General features: G+C 36.2%; 1 protein-coding gene across 2 annotated transcripts in view; it reads left to right on the top strand.

The window, feature by feature from the left end:
- Positions 1-25,239, top strand: part of LOC137392892 (Na(+)/citrate cotransporter-like) — a 45,917-nt gene that overhangs the window by 6,811 nt on the left and 13,867 nt on the right. For both annotated transcript variants that reach the window (XM_068079248.1, XM_068079249.1), the window contains exons 3-10: positions 582-731; positions 3,521-3,636; positions 12,175-12,314; positions 15,389-15,458; positions 17,008-17,166; positions 17,519-17,638; positions 23,189-23,281; positions 24,610-24,714. In XM_068079248.1, the coding sequence (XP_067935349.1) occupies positions 582-731; positions 3,521-3,636; positions 12,175-12,314; positions 15,389-15,458; positions 17,008-17,166; positions 17,519-17,638; positions 23,189-23,281; positions 24,610-24,714 (953 nt within the window). The remainder of the gene's footprint in view (positions 1-581; positions 732-3,520; positions 3,637-12,174; positions 12,315-15,388; positions 15,459-17,007; positions 17,167-17,518; positions 17,639-23,188; positions 23,282-24,609; positions 24,715-25,239) is intronic.

Below are 25,239 nucleotides of genomic sequence, written 5' to 3'. Positions count from 1 at the left end.
CGTATGAAGTTAGCTTGTCATACAGAGCTACATGTAGCGTATGAAGTTGGCTTTTCATACAGAGCTACATGTAGCGTATGAAGTTGGCTTGTCATACAGAGCTAACTACAGATATTTTTTAAGACTAACTACAAGGCTCTCATTATTTAAATCGAACTTGAGAACTTCCACTGATTTGATACTACGTTATAAACTCTTAGATAAACTAGGTAAACTCTTTAGGCTAAGTGGATTTACACTATAGGAGGTTTGTGTTATGGGAGTTTCTACTGTACAGGGTGTTTTAGTTGCTGATGTGTTCTCCATGGACTTTTTGTCAGCTTGTTAAAAAAACTAACCGATACACCTTTTTGCTCTTCTTTGACAGGTCAGACAGAATTTTAAGCTTTCACTAAGGCCATCGCTAGTTTTTAATAATCGGTCATAATAATAATTTTTCATAGTTTCAACCTAGACCCTAGGCAGTCATAGAATCTAGCCTTCTTTGCTCAAATACGTTGTAATTAACTTCATGTGATATTCGTGAGAAAGAGACCATTTAAAACTGCTCTCACTATCTCGTCTGTTATTTGAATTTACAGATATCAAAATGTGCGTACATCCTCTTATTGATGGCTATATACTGGTGCACGGAGGCTCTTCCACTGGCAGCAACCGCACTAATTCCACTTTTCCTCGCTCCCATGATAGGTCTGATGAGTTCTAAGGCTATTGCAGTCAACTACCTGACGGTAGGTGAAATATTTTATGCAAGTCCAGATACGATCAGACATGAATGTAGATATAACCAGACACGATTGTAGATACGATCAGACATGAATGTAGATATGATCAGACACGAAAGTAGATATGATCAGACACGAATGTAGATACGATCGACACAAATGTAGATATGATGAGACACGAATGTAGATATGATCAGACACGAATGTAGATATGATCAGACACGAATGTAGATACGATCAGACGCGAAAGTAGATATGATCAGACACGAAAGTAGATATGATCAGACACGAATGTAGATACGATCAAACACAAGTGTAGATATGATCAGACACGAATGTAGATATGATCATACATAAATGTAGATACAATCATACACGAAAGTAGACATGACCAGACACAAATGTAGATACGATCAGACACTAAAGTAGATATGATCAGACATGAATGTAGATACGATCAGACATGAATATAGACATGATCAGACACCAATGTAGATACGATCAGACATGAATGTAAATACAATCAGACACAAACGTAGATACGATCAGACACGAATGTAGATCTGATCAGACATGAATGTAGATATGATCCGACACGAATGTAGATACAATCAGACACGAATGTAGATATGATCAGACATGACTGTTTAATGTTAGAATTACACTAATCCTGTAATACAAGCACTACTTTTCTCAGCATACTGTATGCTGTAAACCAATGGAGAATGATGTTGTATTGATCTACATGTAGGTTCATTGAGAAGATATGTTAACATGTAACCTAATATTGCCCTTCTAAGCTTTCTTTCATCTCTCCTTTCACACACGCTATTCATGAGCAACTCTCTGCTATACTCATATTAACTAATATGTTTGCACCTTGAAGCCACCAACTGATGACATGAGGCGGTTGGTGCACAACAGGGTAACAAGAGTTAATAACTACTTTTTCTCCAGCACTCAAAGTTTGTAATTCCACGATGGAATAATTTCTTATACGCACTGTCTCTTCTTCTCAGTAGTACAGAAGACTATCTATTTAGGTGAGAACAGATAGTTTCTGCAAACGCTAATTTGTTGGCCATGGTCCAACAAGCTTAACAGCCAAAGATAGTGATCTGAAAACCCTGTTTTTCCTCAATAATTAACATATAAATATAGTATAGCTCAGGTGCGTATAGTCTGCCGCTGCTCCGGGTGGCACATCTTGCTCTGGTTGGCTAGTTTCTAGCCGTCCAAGTTACTCAACATGCCCCCTTGACTGTCAGCCTTCCAACAGTAAGCATGACTGTCAGCATGTCTGCAGTCAGCACGTCTACAGTCAGCATGCCCACTGTCAGCATGCCCACAGTCAGCATGACTGTTAGCATGACAGTCAGCATGCCCACTGTCAGCATGCCCACAGTCAGCATGATTGTGGGCTTGCCCACAGAGATGGGTAAAACCTGGTTTCCGAGTCCAATAAACGCTTGATGATTAAAAAGAGTAACCCCAGCAGCAATTCCTGAGCAATTCCACCTCAACTATTGTATTGTACGTAGTTGCAACGTGATTATTGTTGTGTTAGTTCATTATAACAACATTCTTTAACACTTGGATAGCATAAAAGAATTCTCAAGTTATATGTATAGTATAAACAAATTATTAGTATCAGGCCCGTATTTCCTGGAGCGGCTGAGTGGCTGAGCTGCCCCAACTCTAGTAGTTTTTAACGGCTAAGTACTAAGAATTGCAGTCTAAGCTCATTCACTTGGAATTTCCAACTACTAATAACTAGTACTAGTACCAAATACCGGTACTAATTACTAGTGCTTGTCTAGCACAACTAGCGATGAGGCTCACTAATCTAATACGTATTGGTTTTGCCTGCCACTTATGTAGTGAGTGAGAGATCCTTTTCTGCATTGAAGCAAATCAAAACAGAGATGAGGAGCACCATCGGGCAGGCTCATCTAAATAATCTTTCAATATTACACATATACATAAAGATGTTGAAATACATGTAGATACAGAATCGGTTGTGAAAAATTTCTGCCATGGACACATTGACAGAACAAAAGCTATTGCAATAAAGAAGTAATAGCTTTTGTTCTTTCAATGCTTCTCACAGAGATCTGTAGTGTCATGAGTTTTATATCGTTCGTTGAATAAAGAAAAAATTTCGCCTACCATGAACCATTAACAATATAATATATTGTATACATAAATATTATTTATGTAGATTTCGATGCTTACAGTTTATTGCACCTATGCATACTTTGAGGGTTGTTGATGCTTAAAAGGTCGAGAGCTCCGGGGCGCTGCCCCGTACCCTGTTAAAGAGGCGGGAGGGGGGGGGGGGGGAGGGGGGGGGAGGAGGGAGCCTCTCGCCCCCTACACACCGCCCCCTAAACCCCCAAGTGTTCATAACTAGTCGCCTAACATTTGCAGCCTCAACTTGCAACCAGGAAATACAGGTCTGATTAATATTGTTCACTGCACTCACTAGCATGTAAATTTGTGTGACCCCCAGTGTCTTAGCACTTTTGGCACCTTCCCAAGCATGTACAAAGGTATGACATATTTTGCTGTACATTTGAACTGTCTACAAGGAAGAGATTGACAATATAATATGATATATAATATGCATCATCTGCTATGATATTCGTTGTTTCCCAAGCTTTACCTAAAACAGCCATTAATTATGAAAGATAACAGAGTAAATAAACAAATAACGAAGATTCTATGAGAAGAGTAAAAAAGTCATAAGACCAGGCTTGAGGCTTTTAGCGAAATGGCTGCCGTGCTGCTTGCAGGATCTAAACTTCCTGTTTGTCGGAGGGTTGATGTTTGCTACGGCCATAGAGAAGTGGAACTTGCACAAAAGGATAGCATTGAGGGTGCTCATCATAGTAGGGACAAAACCAAAAATGTGAGTATAAATCTACTTAGTATTCTGCGTAGCGAGTCGACACACGACTCATTGTAACTTAGTCACCCGGTAGACAGTCGACACGTGACCCATTGTAACTTAGTCACCCGACAGAAAGTCGACACATGATCTGCTGTAACTCTTGTTACCTGGTAGTTAGTCGACAAGCGACTCACTTTAACCTGGTCACCTGGTGGTCAGTGATACATGATTCGCTGTAGCCTGATCTGTAGTGTCATGAGTTTTATATTGTTCGTTGAATAAAGAGAACATTGCGCCTACCATGAATCAATATATTTATGTAGATTTCGATGCTGTACATTTGAACGTACAGCATCGAAATCTACATAAATATACATCAGATTGACCTGATAGTCAATCAATGCACGACTTGCTGTAATCTGGTCACCTAGTTGTCCGACGATACACAAAGCGCTGTAATCTGGTCACCTGGTAGTCAGTCGAAACATGACGTGCTGTAGTCTGGTCACCTGGTAGACAGTCGACACATGACATGCTGTAGTCTGGTCACCTGGTAGACAGTCGACATGCGACTCACTGTAATCTGGTTACCCGGTAGTCAGTTGACACACAACCTCACTGTAACCTGGTCATCTAGTAATCAGTCGACACACGATTTGCTGTAACCCTTGTTACCTGGTAGTTAGTCGACAAGCGACTCACTGTAACCTGATCGCTCGGTAGTCAATCGACTCGCGACTGGCACCTAGTAATCAGTCGACACACGATTTGCTGTAACCCTTGTTACCTGGTAGTTAGTCGACAAGCGACTCACTGTAACCTGATCGCTCGGTAGTCAATCGACTCGCGACTGGCTGTAACCTGGTCACCTTGTAAACAGTCGACGCTCAACTCGCTGTACCCTGGTCACCTGGTAATCAGTCCACATGCGACTCGCTGTAACCTAGTCACTTGGTAGATAGTCGAGCCGCGAATCGATTCGTAGTAACTTGAACAAGAAAAGTTTTGTTTGATTTAACAAACCAGTAAAAAACCACAAAGTGAACTAATCACAAGGCATGCTGGTACAATGCAAGCCTTCAAATTTGATTTAAATATCAAGTCTTCTGACGGTATAGCATACAATGTAAATGCCACAACACTATGTTAGGGTAAGCAAGCATTTTCAAAGGTCTGTAAGGGCTGTTTTGGTTAGCTTGCGCTTTGGTCGGTTAATATTTATGACAACCTGTTAAGATTATAGGCAGCTTTTTGTCTGCTAAAACAATCATTTTATAATTACTAGGTCAGGTTGAATAGCATCTAACCAAAGACACTGTCTTTTATCCCTACTAGTTATCCCGATATTTAACAATGAGCACCAACTTGCCTGTCTATGACAAGGTCAATACCCAGCGCCATCACAAGTTATAATCAGGCTTGTACGCTCTACTGGTAGTAAGATTATCGCTTTTCACTGTCAGCATGGAGTTCTCATTTGTTTGATCTTAGGATCACAGACATATAAAAGCCTCTTCTAATAATACCATGCAGCTATAAGTCAAGTGTTTGACTTATACCAAAGATTAACAACTTTACCAGCGGTATTAGAATATTGTCAAATACTTGTTGGCTACAGAGATGAAGTAAAGTACCTGAGACAAGTTTGCTACGTTACATTATTATCTGAGATTTTGATTATGAGATAAGCTAAATGCATTAATAATCACAAACTGGGCAGAATTCAATTTTTAAATAAAAGGATAACTCCTACCCTAGGACACTTATGTATTCGCCTCATCTAATTTTCACGTTTTCGTGGAGTCATCCTCTCGCAAAAATTTCATGAGCGAAATTAAACTATCATAACGAACGAGCGAAAACGTGGAATTAAATAGTTTTGTTCATTGATAGTCCAAGAAACAAAGGGCAGCAAGCGATCAAATTGGATTATTGATCTCGGCCACACAATTCTACCTGCGGTTTACAATTACAGACTAGTCCCAAATTGAAAAAAATTTTCTTACCGGTGAACCGAACCCGAGGAATTTAATTATGTTTGTTCCAATGCATTTATTTTCGCATCACTATATTTTCGCACTCATCAGAGCTGCGAAATTAAGTTGCATCAAAATTTTACTCTGTATGCTACTCACGAAACTAAATACTACCGAAATATAAGTGTCCTAGGGTAAGTGGTGTTAACTTTAAATCATCAGAAGCATCAGCTTAAGGTTTTTTAAGTAGATATCTAAAAGTTAGCCACATTTTTGAAGTTAAATAATTTTTACATACTTACATGAACAAATAAAACAAACAATGCTTGATTGTTTGTTGTATAATTAAGTAACAACAATGTTAAAAGCAACTGTTCCATTCATTATACCAGATATCGCTGATATGTTTAACAGAATATTGACTGATGGCTGTTTTCCTTTGGCATAGATGCATCCACAGGTTACTCCTTTATGTAAAGGAGGAGATAATAGCAACCCATCAAATTCCTGCCCTATCTCAGTACTCCCCATTTTATCTAAAGTTTTTGAAATGCTCTGAAATATTCACACTTACTCTCATTTGTGCAGAAATGATATTTTGCATCCTTATCAGTGTGGTTTCCGAAAAATCACTATTGTGCTGATGCTGTTCATAAACTGATCTCAGACTGTTCATATCTTGAAACAAAGAATGAAAAAGTTTGCTTAATGCTTTTAAATTTCAGCAAAGCTTTTGACTGTCAATCATAAAATATTATTTGATGAACTGAAATTTGCTGGTTTTATAAATAAATCCCTGCAAATACTTCCATCTTAGTTTCACAAAAGGCATCAAAAGGTATTGAATAACAAAAAATCCTTGATGCTAGAAATAGATGTTGGTGTTCCAAATAGGTCTCTTATTGCTCCAGTATTATTTTTAATATATATATAAATGGTCTCAGACTTATTCCCAGAAGCTTTGCATACGCCGATGATACTGTCTTTGTGAGCAATCACAAAAGTGTGCAAGTTTTTGAGGCAAACTGCAAACTCACCATGTGAATAATCAGCAGTCGGTGTACCTCAAATCACATTACAATCGATTTACAAAAACAGCGGTTTCTTTTTTATAACACTAATGAAAACCTTTGACATAGCTTTACTTTTGAGTTTAGCAGTCAATCTCTCATTTGTAGATTTGTTTTGACGATCGATCAACTCTCTTACAGTAACCATGCTGACACTATTTGTAATAAGGTCACTAAGTCATCGACTCTGCTCCAGTTTTGCAGGCCATACATTAACTCAAAATCTGCCATAGCATTTTATTATCAGTTTATATTTTGCCATATTATTTGGGGTATACATATTTATTATAATCTAGCTCCAAGATATATCACAAATGATTTATTTTTGTTGCAAAAAAGCATTCTGACTAATTGCATATCTATATCATATTCTAGCATATCTTATCCTGACGAATGATCTTTCCAAGTCTTTATACTTTCTGATTTTACCTGCTAAATGTTTATTTTACTTTATTTAAAGGTTTCAAGATAATTCATGGTTTGTGTCAATGTGTTTGACATGACAGTTACCGGTACACATTTTCAAATAATTTCAACTTACATGATATGAACAAATGGCATACAACCTCTAACAAGCACTATGAAAATATCCCTGCTAGCTGCTTAACAGTCTTCTACCGTATACCTTATATCAGTTCTCTTAGCAGAGAAGAGTATTTTAAACGCCATTTGTCAGACCATTTATTTGATTTTACTGGCTAACTGTTGCTCTTTTGTCCTTTTTGTTTTATTATTGTCTTATAGCATAATTTGAAAAACATTTCTATTTAAAATGAAATTATTGCCAATAAAGTATTACGAGATATATATAAATATAGAATATTAAAGAGCGAAAGAAAACATACTGTATAATATGTATGAGGCCGATGAAAACTTGGTGATAGTTACTTGGATGTTTATATGACATACAGAGGCCTGCGTGTGTATATGACATACAGATGCCTGCATGTGTATATGACATACAGATGCCTGCATGTGTATATGACATACAAATGCCTGCATGTGTATATGACATACAGAAGCCTGCATGTGTATTTAACATACAGAGGCCTGCATGTGTATATGAAGTAGGGAAGCCTGCGTGTGTATATGACATACAGAGGCCTGCATGTGTATATGACATACAGAGGCCTGCATGTGTATATGACATACAGAGGAATACATTGTGTATATGACATACATTGACTACATTGTGTATATAACATACAGAGGCTTACATGTGTATATGACATAGGGAAGCCTGCGTGTGTGTATATGACATACAGAGGAATATATTGTGTATATGACATACATTGACTACATTGTGTATATGACATACAAACGCCTGCATGTTTATATGACATACAGAGGTCTACAATGTGTATATGACATAGAGAGGCCTGCATGTGTATATAACATACAGAGGCCTACATGTGTATATGACATACAGAGGACAGCATGTGTATATGACATACAGGGGTCTACAATGTGTATATGACATACAAACGCCTGCATGTTTATATGACATACAGAGGTCTACAATGTGTATATGACATAGAGAGGCCTGCATGTGTATATAACATACAAAGGCCTAAATGTGTATATGACATACAGAGGACTGCATGGGTAAATGGCATACAGAAGCCTACGTTGTGTATATGACATACAGAGGAATACATTGTGTATATGACATACAGAGGAATACTTATGTATATGACATACAGAGGAATACATTGTGTATATGACATACAGAGGACTACATTGTGTCTATAACATACAGAGGACTACATTGTGTATATGACATACAGAGGACTACATTGTGTATATGACATACAGAGGACTACATTGTCTATATGAAATACAGAGGACTACATTGTCTATATGACATACAGAGGACTACATTGTCTATATGACATACAGAGGACTACATTGTCTATATGACATACAGAGGACTACATTGTGTATATGACATACAGAGGACTACATTGTGTATATGACATACAGAGGACTACATTGTGTATATGAAATACAGAGGACTACATTGTGTATATGACATACAAAGGACTACATTGTGTACATGACATACAGAGGACTACATTGTGTATATGACATACAGAGGACTACATTGTGTATATGACATACAGAGGACTACATTGTCTATATGACATACAGAGGACTACATTGTGTATATGACATACAGAGGACTACATTGTGTATATGACATACAGAGGAATACATTGTGTATATGACATACAGAGGAATACATTGTGTATATGACATACAGAGGAATACTTATGTATATGACATACAGAGGAATACATTGTGTATATGACATACAGAGGACTACATTGTGTATATGACATACAGAGGAATACATTGTGTATATGACATACAGAGGAATACATTGTGTATATGACATACAGAGGACTACATTGTGTAAATGACATACAGAGGAATACTTATGTATATACTTATGTTGTTATTTAAATAAAAAGTACAAAACTAGAGTAATAAATACTCAGAAGGGTAATGTATATCCTACATAAAGTCGCTAGCAGAAGTTTAATATGACGCACATTAAAGGTCATTTCTTTATTTTGTTATTCTGAAGTCTTGTAAAGCCACAGGCTGATTGATGCACGAATACTCTTGTCTAGAGTTGCGGAGAGTTGTTCAGAGTTGCGGTAGTTGTGCCGAGTCTTGCAGAGCATAGGAATAATTAATGATTGATACTCTCTCTCCCACCACTCTGATTGAAGACTCAACTCTAAACTTGTATATCGGTTAATGTGATACTTTTGCCAAATGCGCTACATTATGTTGCGTTTACCATGTTGCGCCTTCCCTTAACTGGCTACTGCAATCCACCCCTGTTTCAGGCAGAGAAAGAGTGTATGAGTTCAAAGAGAATAAGTTTGTATTTGACTGTAATCACCACATTTAATGTACAACAGAGGCATTCTCAACTACACTGGAGCCTGGCCCGTCTTGCCAAGTGACCCAATTTACTACAATATAAAAGGAAGGTGGATATGTACAAAAACAAGTAAAAACATAGCACACGGTCGAAACTGAATATAATAATATAAAAAGAAGTATAAGTAGGATTAAATAATTACTGGCGTCGCCGATTAAAAACGTACAGAGTAATAAGAAATAAGCATATACAACAGACAGGGGAGACGATTCACGATATTTAAAAGGACAAGACAGTATAAGGCATATAGGAGTAAATTAAGTAAATGCAATATCCGCCACAATATAATTTAGTGCTAAATAATAATACGTTTGTACAAGTTCATGGCATATCAGCCTGCACATGACCATAAACATCTTAAGCCCCTGCTTCAAATTCCAGTCATAATATTGATAGAAAGCTGGTCTTGCTTTAGACGCTTGTGTGATTGTCAGAGGAAGATAACTCCATAACTCTTAGAGTACTTTCATGCTGCTGTTGCTCATGAAAATTCCAGCTCAGGGTAAACTTCACCATTACATTTATCACTATGTTTCCGCGCATGATGCTCAAGTTTGAGCCAATCCGCAAGTTATCATGGAAACGGCATAAGCTAAAGCTTTGCTACTCGCATATCTTTATCGAATCCATAATGCTTGCGGATGATGGAAATGGCACTAGCGAAAGATACGCATTAAAATATCGCACGGGCTATTCTACTCTAAACATTGTCGCGCTTCAGTATTTTTTATTTCATACTGAGCAGTTTCCCTGCTGTTTGAATGCTGCTAACCGAGGCAAGACTGTTACTAATTATTGACCTATGGGGTCAATAATTAGCGACACAGCTTAGTCCTGTCATCAAAGTACTAGCTTTAAATGTAACATAGAAACTCCATAGAAACACTTAATTGCACGGTAACTCAATGTGCGCACAACTCCAAATGTGCATCATGGGCGTATTAGAAACAGTGATTATTAGCTAGCCCTCAGCATGTCTTTCAGAAGGTCTGTCAACCCTGAGCTTGATAGCATAATCACTTAAAATTTCCATTTTGTTAATCTTATCAATAATGGAATTATGTTCCTTTTAGCTGCAGTCATTAGTGGCAAGTGAATTACCATTTGCAAAGACGCCTGCTTGCTTTCAAACAGTAAATCATTCTGATCGTATCACTCCGCCCCGTTATAAATGATATCAAGGAAGGAGTCTGTCCACTGGCACTCATTGAATCACCCATTCAACCTTCAAACCTTTCTACATGTATAAATCTTTTATACCCAAAACTAGCCATCAATTGTAATCAAATTAGGTATTATTTTAAGATTTAATGGTCTTCTAAACTTTTTTGAAAATTCACATTTGACTGTTTTCGTAACTATACTGTTTTTCAAAAACTAAGAAAAACTGAGATTCAATTTGTATAAAACTAAAATTAATCAATATAATTACCTAAATATAGTACGATTTAAGCTTTTTTAAGTTATTACCGAGTCTTTATGTGAGTATTGTAGTAGTGTTTCTAAACTGTGAAAGTGCATTTTCGCTGACCAAATTTGACCTTGAGCTATTCGCCTGATGCATCATTATGACAGGCTAAATTATTAATAAAATTAGTAACTTGAAAAAATTCCACACAGTAAACATGGAAGTTTCTAATTCATTGGCATCCTGCCAAACCAAAAATAAATCTGATGCCACAGTCAAACAGCTCGCGCCTTTGCTATTGATTTTTACTAAAAAGAAGACCTCTTTGTACATTCTGGCAGACATCCAAGGTTTTCATAAGCCTATCTGACTGTGCTTGCTTACCTGCTGACTACCTGCCAAGCCTGTGTGTACACAGATAGTAAGGATTACATTATCTTCCCATGCTATATAAATCTAGAATGCTACGTATGACGTTACTAGCTGCCAATCGTAGTTATGGTTAAATAGGCATATTAATTAACTGCTGCAGAGGAATGCTTCTATCACAACCTTTCGGCTAAAAATATATTGAGAATTTCCTTCTATCAAATCGTACTTACTTAAGAATGATATTTAAATAAAGAGGCAGGTAACTTATTAGGTTAACTTATATGATAAGTATATAACTTATATAATGTTAACTTATATGATAACTATATAACTTATATAATGTTAACTTATATGATAACTATATAACTTATATAATGTTAACTTATATGATAACTATATAACTTATATAATGTTAACTTATATGATAACTATATAACTTATAAAATGTTAACTTATATGATAACTATATAACTTATATAATGTTAACTTATATGATAACTATATAACTTATAAAATGTTAACTTATATGATAACTATATAACTTATATAATGTTAACTTATATGATAACTATATAACTTATAAAATGTTAACTTATATGATAACTATATAACTTATATAATGTTAACTTATATGATAACTATATAACTTATATAATGTTAACTTATATGATAACTATATAACTTATATAACGGTAAAACTTGCTAGATGCTTCCTTTTTAATTTATCTTATAAGGGTCTAATATAGAAATCTAATGCAGTGCTTTAAATTTTAGGTTATTGCTTGGCTTCATCATTGTTACCGGTTTCCTGTCCATGTGGCTCAGCAATACCGCTACTACGGCCATGATGATTCCAATTGCTCATGCAGTTATAGTCGAGATGTGGAAGCAGAAAAAGGCGAAAAACGCAGCAGGCAAGTTGAACACTGTTGCTAATGTGTGGTGGTATTTGTTAGCATTGATAAAATTTGAAGGTTCTATTGACACCCATAAAATTGTCCATATTGGTGATATATAATATATAATATGCTCCTCGAAGATACCAAGCTTCCAATTGGAAATCTTAGTTAGACATGTGCATTAGACCAAAAAGGATATGGATGAGCTTGCTGAAAAACTCATAGCCTAAGAAACAGGAGTGTATGTAATTTTGTGACTACTGTAATCTAAGAAACAGAGCTGTAGGTATTGCAGTGACTACTATAGTCTAAGAAACAGAGCTGTATGTAATTCTGTGACTACTATAGCCTAAGAAACCGAGCTGTATGTATTGTTGTGACTACTATAGTCTAAGAAACAGAGCTGTATGTAATGTTGTGACTACTATAGTCTAAGAAACAGAGCTGTATGTATTGCTGTGACTACTATAGTCTAAGAAACAGAGCTGTATGTAATGCTGTGACTACTATAATAGCCTAAGAAACAGAGCTGTATGTAATGTTGTGACTATTATAGTCTAAGAAACAGAGCTGTATGTAATGTATTGACTACTATAGTCTAAGAAACAGAGCTGTATGTATTGCTGTGACTACTATAGTCTAAGAAACAGAGCTGTATGTAATGTTGTGACTACTATAGTCTAAGAAACAGAGCTGTATGTAATGTATTGACTACTATAGTCTAAGAAGCAGAGCTGTATGTAATGCTGTGACTACTATAGTCTAAGAAACAGAGCTGTATGTAATGCTGTGACTACTATAATCTAAGAAACAGAGCTGTAGGTATTGCAGTGACTACTGTAGTCTAAGAAACAGAGCTGTATGTAATTCTGTGACTACTAAAGCCTAAGACACCGAGCTGTATGTATTGTTGTGACTACTATAGTCTAAGAAACAGAGCTGTATGTAATGTTGTGACTACTATAGTCTAAGAAACAGAGCTGTATGTAATGCTGTGACTACTATAGCCTAAGAAACAGAGCTGTATGTAATGTTGTGACTACTATAGTCTAAGAAACAGAGCTGTATGTAATGTTGTGACTACTATAGTCTAAGAAACAGAGCTGTATGTAATGTATTGACTACTATAGTCTAAGAAGCAGAGCTGTATGTAATGCTGTGACTACTATAGTCTAAGAAACAGAGCTGTATGTAATGCTGTGACTACTATAATCTAAGAAACAGAGCTGTAGGTATTGCAGTGACTACTATAGTCTAAGAAACAGAGCTGTATGTAATTCTGTGACTACTAAAGCCTAAGACACCGAGCTGTATGTATTGTTGTGACTACTATAGTCTAAGAAACAGAGCTGTATGTAATGTTGTGACTACTATAGTCTAAGAAACAGAGCTGTATGTAATGCTGTGACTACTATAGCCTAAGAAACAGAGCTGTATGTATTGCTGTGACTACTATAGTCTAAGAAACAGAGCTGTATGTAATGCTGTGACTACTATAATAGTCTAAGAAACAGAGCTGTATGTAATGCATTGTGGTTCTTTTTTTACATTTATATATACAGTGCACCCTCAGGATACGATTACCCTGATATATGATTTTTTCTCTTTAACCGAAGTGGAGCATGAGGATTTTTAAGCTCACCATATGAATCTGTTTTCATCATACAAATTCAACAAGATTTTTGCCCGAGTTGAAATTTGGCAGTTGGTGTGCTTATTACTTATGACAAAATAACAAAAATGCCAAAATGCTGCTTGCCGAAAACATCTTCACAATGCCTGAAAGAGACACGATGACCCACTTTTTTCAGTTCAGCAAGTCTTGTGAGTGAAACGGTAATATTTTCCTCACAAAAACCAGTAGCAAAGTTGGAGTTGCGATCCCTTCAAACAGAAGGTCAGTTGTCAGCCAACTTCCTTTATTCTGCCAAAAAAAATGAAAATCCACTTTATTACAAAAAAGTATTGTTCGAGCTTTCTTGCCGAATTAGGTTAAAAAAGGTTTTAATGAGATTGGTTAAAACTATATAGACAATGAAACCAGAAACTAATAGGAGATAAAATTTTTGTGATAGAAAGTTGAAATTCGGTGAAATCGTTAAAAGGACATACTCAAACTTAGCTTTAAGTGTGTGTTCAGTAAGCCAAATTTATTTGAGGTGAATTCAAAGTTTATGTTATCCGTCCGTCTGTCTTGAAGGAACTCTCTACAGTACGTACTATACATAGCATTATGCAATTACATTATGACGCAGATCATAACCAATAAATGCACTAAATATACTAAAGTTACTGTAGGTAATAATTTTTACCAAGATATGTTTGCATTATGTAATTACTATGGTTTCTATATCCCTCTCTACGATACCAACCCTAGAATGGATTATAATTGTATCCTGATGATGCAATGCACTGTATAGATAAAAGATAAACGTTGGGCAGTTTGAGATTTCATAGCAACTAAAAGAAAAGGTTATGAGTTTACTGTCTCATTAGGAAAAAATTAGAACAGTACGAAGATGAGATAACTCCAAATATCTCAATAGCAGTGCACTAAGATATTCAATGATATTGCCAAACTCATTTTATTGGTTTATAGTCTGCGTCTATATCAGTACTAGGACGTGACTGTTACTAATACTTGACTAAACAAAGTTTTACAAAAATCATAGAAATATTAATCCAGAGCTGTGATATGTATCACCAATAGTATGAAGTTTTTAGTCAGCAGTGTTTATTGATGACCACATACAGTTAGTTTCAATTGCTAGAACCATTCATGTCTGCAATTGGCCAATGCTACTGCTCGTGGACATACAAGACTCTAAAAAAAGTTATTTTGCTTAAAAAAAGTTTACGTGTTTTGTAATCAATTTTGCAAAAGCACGCCAACCTAGCCTTCCAAAATGAAAAATGCATTATTTGGGCAAAAGAATAAAAAAGAGCAAGGTTAATTGTGGCCCTTGAAACCTTCGAGCCTATATAATCAGTGAACAAACATTTCAATAAGGAAAGATTGAGTCACATTTCAGCTGTAAAACTCTCGACTTGTCAGGTGTAGGCAACTCCTATTCGTTTATTACTTTCAGTAAATGGCTACGAGCTTAAACCAAATGGCCAGTCAGATAATGTGGAAGAAGTTCATATAGAAGACAAAGGGTAAGAATTTACGATATTAGACATATAGAGTGCTTGATAAACATGAACGGACTAAATTCATATGTAGAGTGATAATTGAATAACTGAATATGACTGATTATAAATGTGCATTACCAAAAGCACATTTACATCTGATTATATTCAAATATGGCAACCAGTTCTTCGTTTGTGCCAATACTAACAGCAGTACATAAATAATATAGTATGGCAGATTTGGTACTAATGGTGAGGGGCTATTTACATCATGGTTCAGTCTCCTTAGATTGGGCTGTTGGATATTGGGCTGACCCTTGACCATCATCCAACCCCCAGCTTTGACCTTTGAACTTGTAAAAACAAATTACGGTGGGTGCTCTGAATGGAGATACAAGTAAAAGCTGTAAAATTTATTTTGAAAATGATAACTAAATCTATTGCCATATTTTAATGTGGCTCATTATATTATATATTATATTATATATTTTATATTATATTATAAGCTTTTTTATATTGTTTTAAATTTGCTTTTGCTTTCTTTGAAAGCTGATAAGCTTTTCTCTTTTATGTTTTTTCACTTGAGATGCTCGGCAAACCTTACAGTATGATTCATATACACTTCAATCTAGTTTTCTTTCACACCAGAGAGTCTTTTACGAGAAGAAAGACATTACTAAAGCTGAATAGTTGTATTTTTATTTGAATCATTTAAGCGATTGGCTAAGTTCAAGATTTTTTGGGTCTGATTAAAATCTGTCAAGTTTTCACCAAAGCTAAAAAAATATTTAATATAGATGTAGCTTTACAAGCTTTGTGCTGTCAATAATGCTGCCATTTAAAATACCAATAGCCTTACCAAATTAAAATACTTTTTATATTGATTTTAAAGAATGCCAAATTACCATAAAATCCACAATGGTAATAATCTATTATCTTCATTTTTTATATATATAAATTTCAATTTCTGTCTGTCTGTTCAGGTTTCCAGCTATAGGGATAAAGTTTTAGGAATGAAAAGTCCACTGTTCACTGGATTTGAACTCCAAAACCTCCGGTTTTGCAGACAGACATTTATTCAAAACACTAGGCTGTCCAACTGGCTTTACTATGGAATAACTTATGCACATACTTATTACATCAGCCAATCTTTGATTGCTTCACACTTCACTTAGCGCTATACGTGAACCTATACAAAGAAATATGTGTCCATAAGTGAAGAAAAATGACTCACATGACTTAGACTCACATGACCAACAAGACTATTTCAATCAGTATAGAGTTGCAGTAGGCACTACAGCTAAGGTAGGTATACATCTACAATCACAAAGTGTAAATGAGTGATTATTAATCTTGATTGGTCACATTGACATCTTTCTCATTACATCAGAAGCTGCTATATATGTATCTAGTGTGGGTGAATCATAATTATGTTGGATGTCAAACCTTGTGATAAAGCTATCTGGTGTTGTTATTCTTCTCCTCTCTACCAAACTATGCAAGAATGTCTGGTCTGCAAATACAGATATGCATTGGATTAGAGTCATGCTCCCTTGATTGTCTCACCCATTTATAGCCCAGACAATGACAACATATCTCCCGAGGATATGAGCCCAAAGTTTCAGAACCTGGGCAAGGCAGTCTCACTGTGTGTCTGCTATGCAGCCAATATAGGAGGAATCGGCACACTGACAGGCACTGGGCCCAATCTTATCATTGGTCAAATTATGAACGAGTGAGTGCTCTAGTAGAAAGTTATCATCTCTTTTTTGGTAATTACTTTTTATTTATGCCTGGTAGGATAACTTCAAAGTAGTGCTTAGACATTACTTGCTATGCTACATTGCACTTTGAGATTTCTTTTTTGTCTCTTTAGTCTCTTTGACACTCATCATTAAGATAAATTATACAAGGAATAAAAAGTAATCACACATTCACATTATGTTCTGCTTCTTTTTTTGGTGCAGAACTAATATATTGTTGCACCAATTTTATGAGATTTCAAACAAAATTCTAAAAATGTGGAAATTCTGTCATGCAGATCATGTGCCTTTAATAGTGTCATACGGGTTGAGGGCCTGTTACAGGTACTTCCCGGATAGTGATGATGTAACCTTTGGAAGTTGGATGCTCTTTGCAACTCCTCTTATGGTTGTCTGCCTAGCCATCTGCTGGGTGATACTGGTGCTTATTTTTCTTGGTCCAAGGTCAGCAGAGTAGTCTAAGATCTGAATGCATAGACATTGTAATACTGTTGCTGCTGTGATTATTAATCTTATTAAGAATTTTTATGTAAATTTTAGCTTTGGTTTTAGTTTTCATTCTTTAGAGTCTATTTTCTTTTGACCCTGTACCTTGGTATCTTTTATCTTCCTCAAAGAATGTGTGTACACATTCCAGCTATAAATCTTAATACGTATATTGGAATAAAGATTCCGTACCGAAGAAGATTCGATCTCGCACCCTGCCGTTCACAAGACCGAAGCGCTACCCACCAGACCACATATGTTGAATAGCTACGAAGCCAATTTAAGTCAGGATAAGCGTACGACGCGGGTCACGAAAAGCTGTTCGCTCCCCTTATTACACGTACTGACTGACTAGCGCGCAGGCTAATAGCGAGCAACTCTCACTATTATAGTGGAGAAGCAGCCTACCATAAAGTGCTCAAAAAGTGATTTATTTTATATTAGGATGGATAATATGTTGAAATAATTTTTTAGACCAGATTTTTATGCTGATTCCGAATATCTAGTTTTTACACCTCTAAACTAGCCACCAGACTAATTATAATGTAGGCCTATTACGTAATACAATAAATTAATAATATAATTTTTATAATTTACATGTTTGATCAGTACAGAGCGGGACAGTGATACATCGAACGAGATCAAAATTTGTAGCTGATTTCAAATATCATATTATGAGATTTCAAAAATGCATGGATTTGAATTTATATTACATAATGATATTATTACGTAAGTTATATGCGTAACTTGAAGTATGTATTAAATATGATTGTGAATACCACCCAATTCCATTTGTTTTTGGACCAGACTGGAGCTTGTTCTGAGTATGTAATTGACAATTCTCTCAACTAGCCATAACATTTTATAATGTATTATGTAATATGTACATGAATTTAATGATATAATTTCAAATTTCGCCAGTTTATCATTTAGGGAAAGCAGAGAGGTTGCAACACATCAATCAAGATCAGAATTTGTTGTATATTTCAGACTTAATATTTATATCTTTCCAAGTTGCATAGATTTGAAATTATACACGATATTGTATAATATAATGGATTACATCATTTGTCTGTCTGTCGGTCTGATGTAGCACCGTGACTGTGTGTTATTTCCTACAAATCTACAAAAAGGAAAAATGAATCAAAAACTGTCACAGCTGTTTAAAGATTTGACCAAGATGTAGAATCTTTTTTTTCTGTCTGGTATCAGGGAAAGGTATCATGAGTGGAAATATTCTGCAAACTTTTAAAGACATAACCTGATACTTGATGTATAATAACCTACGTACCTTCACCAGCATTCTAATCAGAATCTGTATTCTCTTCTTCAGCACTAGTTTTGTTTCCACAGTCTTTGCACTGACACATATCTGTACATTTGAGTCCAGCCTTCGGGCACTGGCATCTATTGGATGAACATCCTGTCTTGCGTTAACAAGACATGTCTTTCATCACATCAGAAACCGAATCAGAATCATCAGAGTCATACTATCACAACCGCTGAGTGAATGTAGACCCTGAAGTGCCCGGCAGTAGGGTGGTGTTAGAATACCTGATATATCTCCAATGTGTGTGTATGTATCGCATTCGTTCTTTCTTCCCACGGAAGTAGTACAGTTGATCTTGTACCAAAGATATACAAATCATAAACACATCTGTATCTTGACACTTTATCATCAACGTACAGTCCGATCCTTTGTCTTCCATGATGGACTTTATATGTGCTATTATTCTTGTGTCAGCTTCCTCATGATCTGATGCTAGACTCACTACATTTTTATTACTAGTTTTCCCATCCATTTTAAAACTGATCTTGTTGCGCTTGGAAGAAAATGCTATGTATACATCAAGATCCTGTTTGATCTGTACACTGCTCTACTCCTTACTCAAGAAAGCCACCAAAGCTTCTTTGTTAGCCCTCTCTGCCAGGAAGTCTGACCATTTTGGTACTATTTTATTTGGTCCAAAAATAGTCACCCTTTGACTACCTTTCAATCCATGATGCATTCATTCTGTTGATTTGATGCTCGCCTCAGGATAGCTATCACAGACAAAATTCACCCAAGAAGAACCATATGATGTAGCGATTGATGCTAGCCTTTTCAATAGGACACTAGCAACCATTCCAAATGCTGCTGAGAGTTTCAAAGCTTGAATCTCAGTCTTTCCATTAATGACCACAGCATCGAATTTTGGAAGGTTTTCAAATTTTGGGTAACATGTTGGATGTGGCTCTAGCTTTTTTTCCAATGCTGTCATAAGGTAGACTTAGCTGTCTTCATCATCAATCCATCCGCATTTGCCAGGCTTCCAGCTTACATTGCCAAGGGAATAAGAAAGTACTTTTCTAAGATCTATGTTCCTCTACTGGCTGACTACAAGAAGACAATCAAAGATCCGTTCTGTACACCATAGACTTTTCTTACTAGAAGTTTTCTTAGCACTTTGACTCAAAGCAAAGTCTTTCAGTTTGTTTGCCTTTATTGGCGCATTAAATTCTACTTCTTGAGTTGTCATGCGTTTGGTGACAAAATCTTGAAACTGCTTTTTTCTGATCTGTCTTGCATTTTGTAAATCATAGGCAATGTCAGTTGAAGCCTTCCCTCCACTGACGATAGAGACGAGGTTTTTAATTTTGTGCTTGAATGGGTTGATTCGAGCTGATATGATTTCTTTGATGAGACATATTGTGTCTTCGTCTGCTTTCCATGCTGATTCTGACAAGCCGTGCTTGTCTAAGCTAGTAGAGTCCAATTCTAGAAGCTTCTTTATTTCTGTGTGCACAGCTGTCCTTTGTGGATGAGCCATAGTCCATCTCTGTGAGGCAGATAAGGTTGTTGTGAATCCAATGAGACCTCCTTGTGATTTAGAATCATGATTGATGGGCTGATCTGCCGCCATATTACAGGCAATGCTGGAGAATGGGCGGTGATGCTCATATTGAAAGATAGAATAACCACGGTGATCTGTCATTGCTCGGTAAATTAGGGGGTGAGTCTTTGCCAGCTGCGTCATCTCCATATAGTAAAGTGTGCCATACCTTGCATAGTTGGAGTGGTCGTATGCAAAACACCATGGCAAGAGTCGTTGTAGTTAGTTGACATGGAGGTTCCAATCAGATTCCCTTGTTGCTTGGACAAAACTTAGCAGTTGTGTCACCATTTCAATATACTCTACCCATAATCTAAATGTGGGGTTGCCTATTGAAAAGGTGACCATAAAATCTTGGAATGCCTGATTCATGTGGGTGAGTTCAGATTGATTATATTCAGTGTGATGAAAAACAGCTCTACTAACATCCAAACTAAGAGAGTCAAGGGCACTAGAGGATTCAAGACTTTCAGGGAATTCATCAAACAATAGGTCATACAGTGCTTCCAGACAGAGTTTGTGTGCCATGATGGGCCTATTGTAACTATGACCATTGATCACCCCTTTCAGGCTTCCTTCAGCGATACATTGCGATTCTGTGATTATTTTGGCCCACCATACCTTTTGTCATCCTCATCCTTTACCTTTACCATACCTCATCATCACCATACCTTTTGTCTATCACACCAAGGAAAGCCATCACTGTGTGGAAATCTTTTAATGTAGGGACAAGTCTTGACATCAGAATGGGATTGAGGAAGCGAATAGTTTGTGCTTTACAATATATAGCTTGGTCGAGCACTACTACTGCAGTTTCTATAGCCAACTTGTCAGCTTCATCGATACTTTTCTGAAGAACCCTAACCAAGGTTTCCTTACAATTTTTCACACAATAGAAGACACACTCCACATCATCCATGCTTTTATAACTCTAAAATGTGAAAACTTGATTAATAGCAGTAATTCCAAGCAGGAAAATGGAGATTTCCCGAAATTTTAGGAGTTGTCCTTTCTCAAAATAAAATCGTTCTAGAACTTCTGAATGTGACCAGTTATAAGTGTAGAAACTATATCATCAAATTCAGCATAAAATTTTGGCCAAGAATCTTGTCTTACTTTATTCTCCATATTTATATAAATAAGGGTGAAAGGTAGCTCTGGGCTGCTTCTCCACTACTACTTCTCATTGGTTACAAGACAAAACACTTTTCTAATGATATGTAGTTCGAAAGTTAGATTGGCAAATTTTGTTAAATGTTAAATACAAATCAATTTTCTGTCCAAAGACTGCTATTACCCGGGCAACGCCAGGTAGAACAGCCAGTACATATATATTTGTTGGCACCCCGATTCGAAGACAACACCAGGTAGAACAGCCAGTACATATATATTTGTTGGCACCTCGATTCGAAGACAACACCAGGTAGAACAGCCAGTACATATATATTTGTTGGCACCTCGATTCGAAGACAACACGCTGTATAAAATATAGAGTTAGTTTTAATCCTGAACCGTCATATGCTTTTGCTTTTGCTTTTGCTTTTGCTTTAGCTAATGCTTTTGCATAGCAGATAACAGTTAACAATTTATTGCACTCTATTTTTACTGTCCTGGTACACTTTAACTGATGAATATGTGTACTTTTACTGTACTGGTACACTTCAACTGATGAATATGTGTACTTTTACTGTACTGGTACACTTTAACAGATGAATATGTGTACTTTTACTGTACTGGTACACTTCAACTGATGAATATGTGTACTTTTACTGTATTGGTACACTTCAATTGATGAATATGTTTACTTTTACTGTAGTGGTACACTTCAACAGATGAATATGTGTACTTTTACTGTACTGGTACACTTCAACTGATGAATATCTGTACTTTTACTACACTGGTACACTTCAACTGACAAATATGTGTACTTTTACTGTACTGGTACACTTCAACTGATGAATATGTGTACTTTTACTGTACTGGTACACATTAACTGATGAATATGTGTACTTTTACTGTACTGGTACACTTCAACTGATGAATATGTTTACTTTTACTGTACTGGTACACTTTAACAGATGAATATGTGTACTTTTACTGTACTGGTACACTTCAACTGATGAATATGTGTACTTTTACTGTATTGGTACACTTCAATTGATGAATATGTTTACTTTTACTGTAGTGGTACACTTCAACAGATGAATATGTGTACTTTTACTGTACTGGTACACTTCAACTGATGAATATCTGTACTTTTACTACACTGGTACACTTCAACTGACAAATATGTGTACTTTTACTGTACTGGTACACTTCAACTGATGAATATGTGTACTTTTACTGTACTGGTACACATTAACTGATGAATATGTGTACTTTTACTGTACTGGTACACTTCAACTGATGAATATGTTTACTTTTACTGTACTGGTACACTTCAATTGATGAATATGTGTACTTTTACTGTACTGGTACACTTCAACTGATGAATATCTGTACTTTTACTACACTGGTACACTTCAACTTACAAATATGTGTACTTTTACTGTACTGGTACACTTCAACTGATGAATATGTGTACTTTTACTACACTGGTACACTTCAACTGGTGAATATGTGTACTTTTGTTTAGGACTCTGTTTTGCTGTTACAATGATCCCCACTTTGAGACAGAAGGAGGAAAGATAGTCTTACGGAGAGAATACAACAAACTTGGAAAAACAAGGTCAGCGATCTATCGACAGCATATTTACATGATGTAATATTAGCATATATTTGTCTTCAGCAACATGAGTATATATATATTCATGTTGACTACATAAATATATACAGTATATATATATACATGGATATATATATACATATATATATATATATATATATACATATTTATATGTATATATATGTATATGTATATATATACATTTACATATATACATATATATATATACATATATATATGTATATATATATATACATATATATATACATGTATATATATATATATATATATCGTAAGTCCTTATGCTCAAGCCGCACGGCCTGTCGTTGGGCGCGGCTTCTGGTTCAAGGTCATAGGCCGCGGCTAAAGCCAAGTTTTTAAAACTTATGTGGGGATCAGGGCAGCTTCTCGATAAATGCGGTCTCTGCTCAGCTCTGCACTTTAACCATAGAATCGCAGTCATGGTACACTTTTATGTATGGGGTTTTGGCGATCTACTCGTTTATTTTCAAGGTCATGTTTATGGAATACTTTAGAATAAAGAAGAATTTATCGCTCATGTTTAACTCACCACAGTCATAGGTAATTAACACCTTTTCATTCTTGACCGGGCATCTTTCCATAAACGTGAAGCCCTCTAACAGTGCAATAAAAATCTAGGTGAGACATGGCAAATAAGTTATTGATGCAAGGGTTTAGGAATTTTAATTCGAACTTGGAAGTAAAAGAAAATTCTTTTCACGTGTACTGATGTAGCCTGGGTTTTTATTCAAGAGGACAGGGGTATAGCGAAACCCGTCTTAACACTCTCGCTCCTGAAGGAGGTCAAGGACGACAAAACATCAGTCATTAGCCGCGGTCTGTGGGCATACGCGGCTTGTTGGAGGAATATTTTTTCTTTCGTGAGTCATTTGTTTTTGAGCACAAGCTGCACGGCTTGAGCATGAGGACTTACGGTATATATATATTTATATATAATTCGTTAATATATATTCTTGTATATATATATATATATATTTATGAATGTATAACATATATATATATATATCTATACATATTTATATATATATTAGTAGAGGTAGAATACTTATCTTGGTTAAATATTAATATTACTTCGTACTAAAATTTATTGACAAACATAGTATCATAATTGCTATTGGCTAATTCTAACTCAGTTTTGATCAAGGTGAGTCAAGTATAGTTCCATCATTTAGAGCCACTCTACTGGGAGCGGTCAGACTACGTGCATCACATTCAAAAGGTCTGGGCTGACAGTCTTTATAACATTCTGTAGTCATGTAAACTTCTGAGTTTAACATTTTCTATTACAGCTTTCCAGAAATTGTCTTGATCATCTTCTTCGGCATTCTAGTTCTGCTCTGGCTATTCAGAGACCCCAAGTTTATGCCTGGATGGTCGATATTGTTCCTAAACGGGTATGTTAGTATGAGAGTGGTGAGACTATGAGGGTGGTGAGACTATGAGAGTGATGAGACTCTGAGAGTGGTGAGACTATGAGAGTGGTGAGACTATGAGAGTGGTGAGACTATGCGAATGACGAGACTATGAGAGTGGTGAAACTATGAGAGTGGTGAGACTGTAAGAGTGGTGAGACCATGAGAGTGGTGAGACTATGAGAGTGGTGAGACTATGAGAGTGGTGAGACTGTGAGAGTGGTGAGACTATGATAGTGGTGAGACTATGAGAGTGATGAGACTATGAGAGTGATGAGACTATGAGAGTGGTGAGACTATGAGAGTGGTGAGACTATGAAAGTGATGAGACTGTGAGAGTGATGAGACTATGATAGTGATGAGACTATGAGAGTGGTGAGACTATGAGAGTGGTGAGACTATGAGAGTGGTGAGACCATGAGAGTGATGAGACTATGAGAGCCCTGAGACTATGAGAGTGGTGATACTATGAGAGTGGTGAGACTATGAGAGTGATGAGACTATGAG

The sequence above is a fragment of the Watersipora subatra genome, chromosome 4, assembly GCF_963576615.1.
Source record: "Watersipora subatra chromosome 4, tzWatSuba1.1, whole genome shotgun sequence".
In the NCBI taxonomy this organism is placed as follows: Eukaryota; Metazoa; Bryozoa; class Gymnolaemata; order Cheilostomatida; family Watersiporidae; genus Watersipora; species Watersipora subatra.
This window is presented reverse-complemented; position numbering and strand designations above follow the sequence as displayed.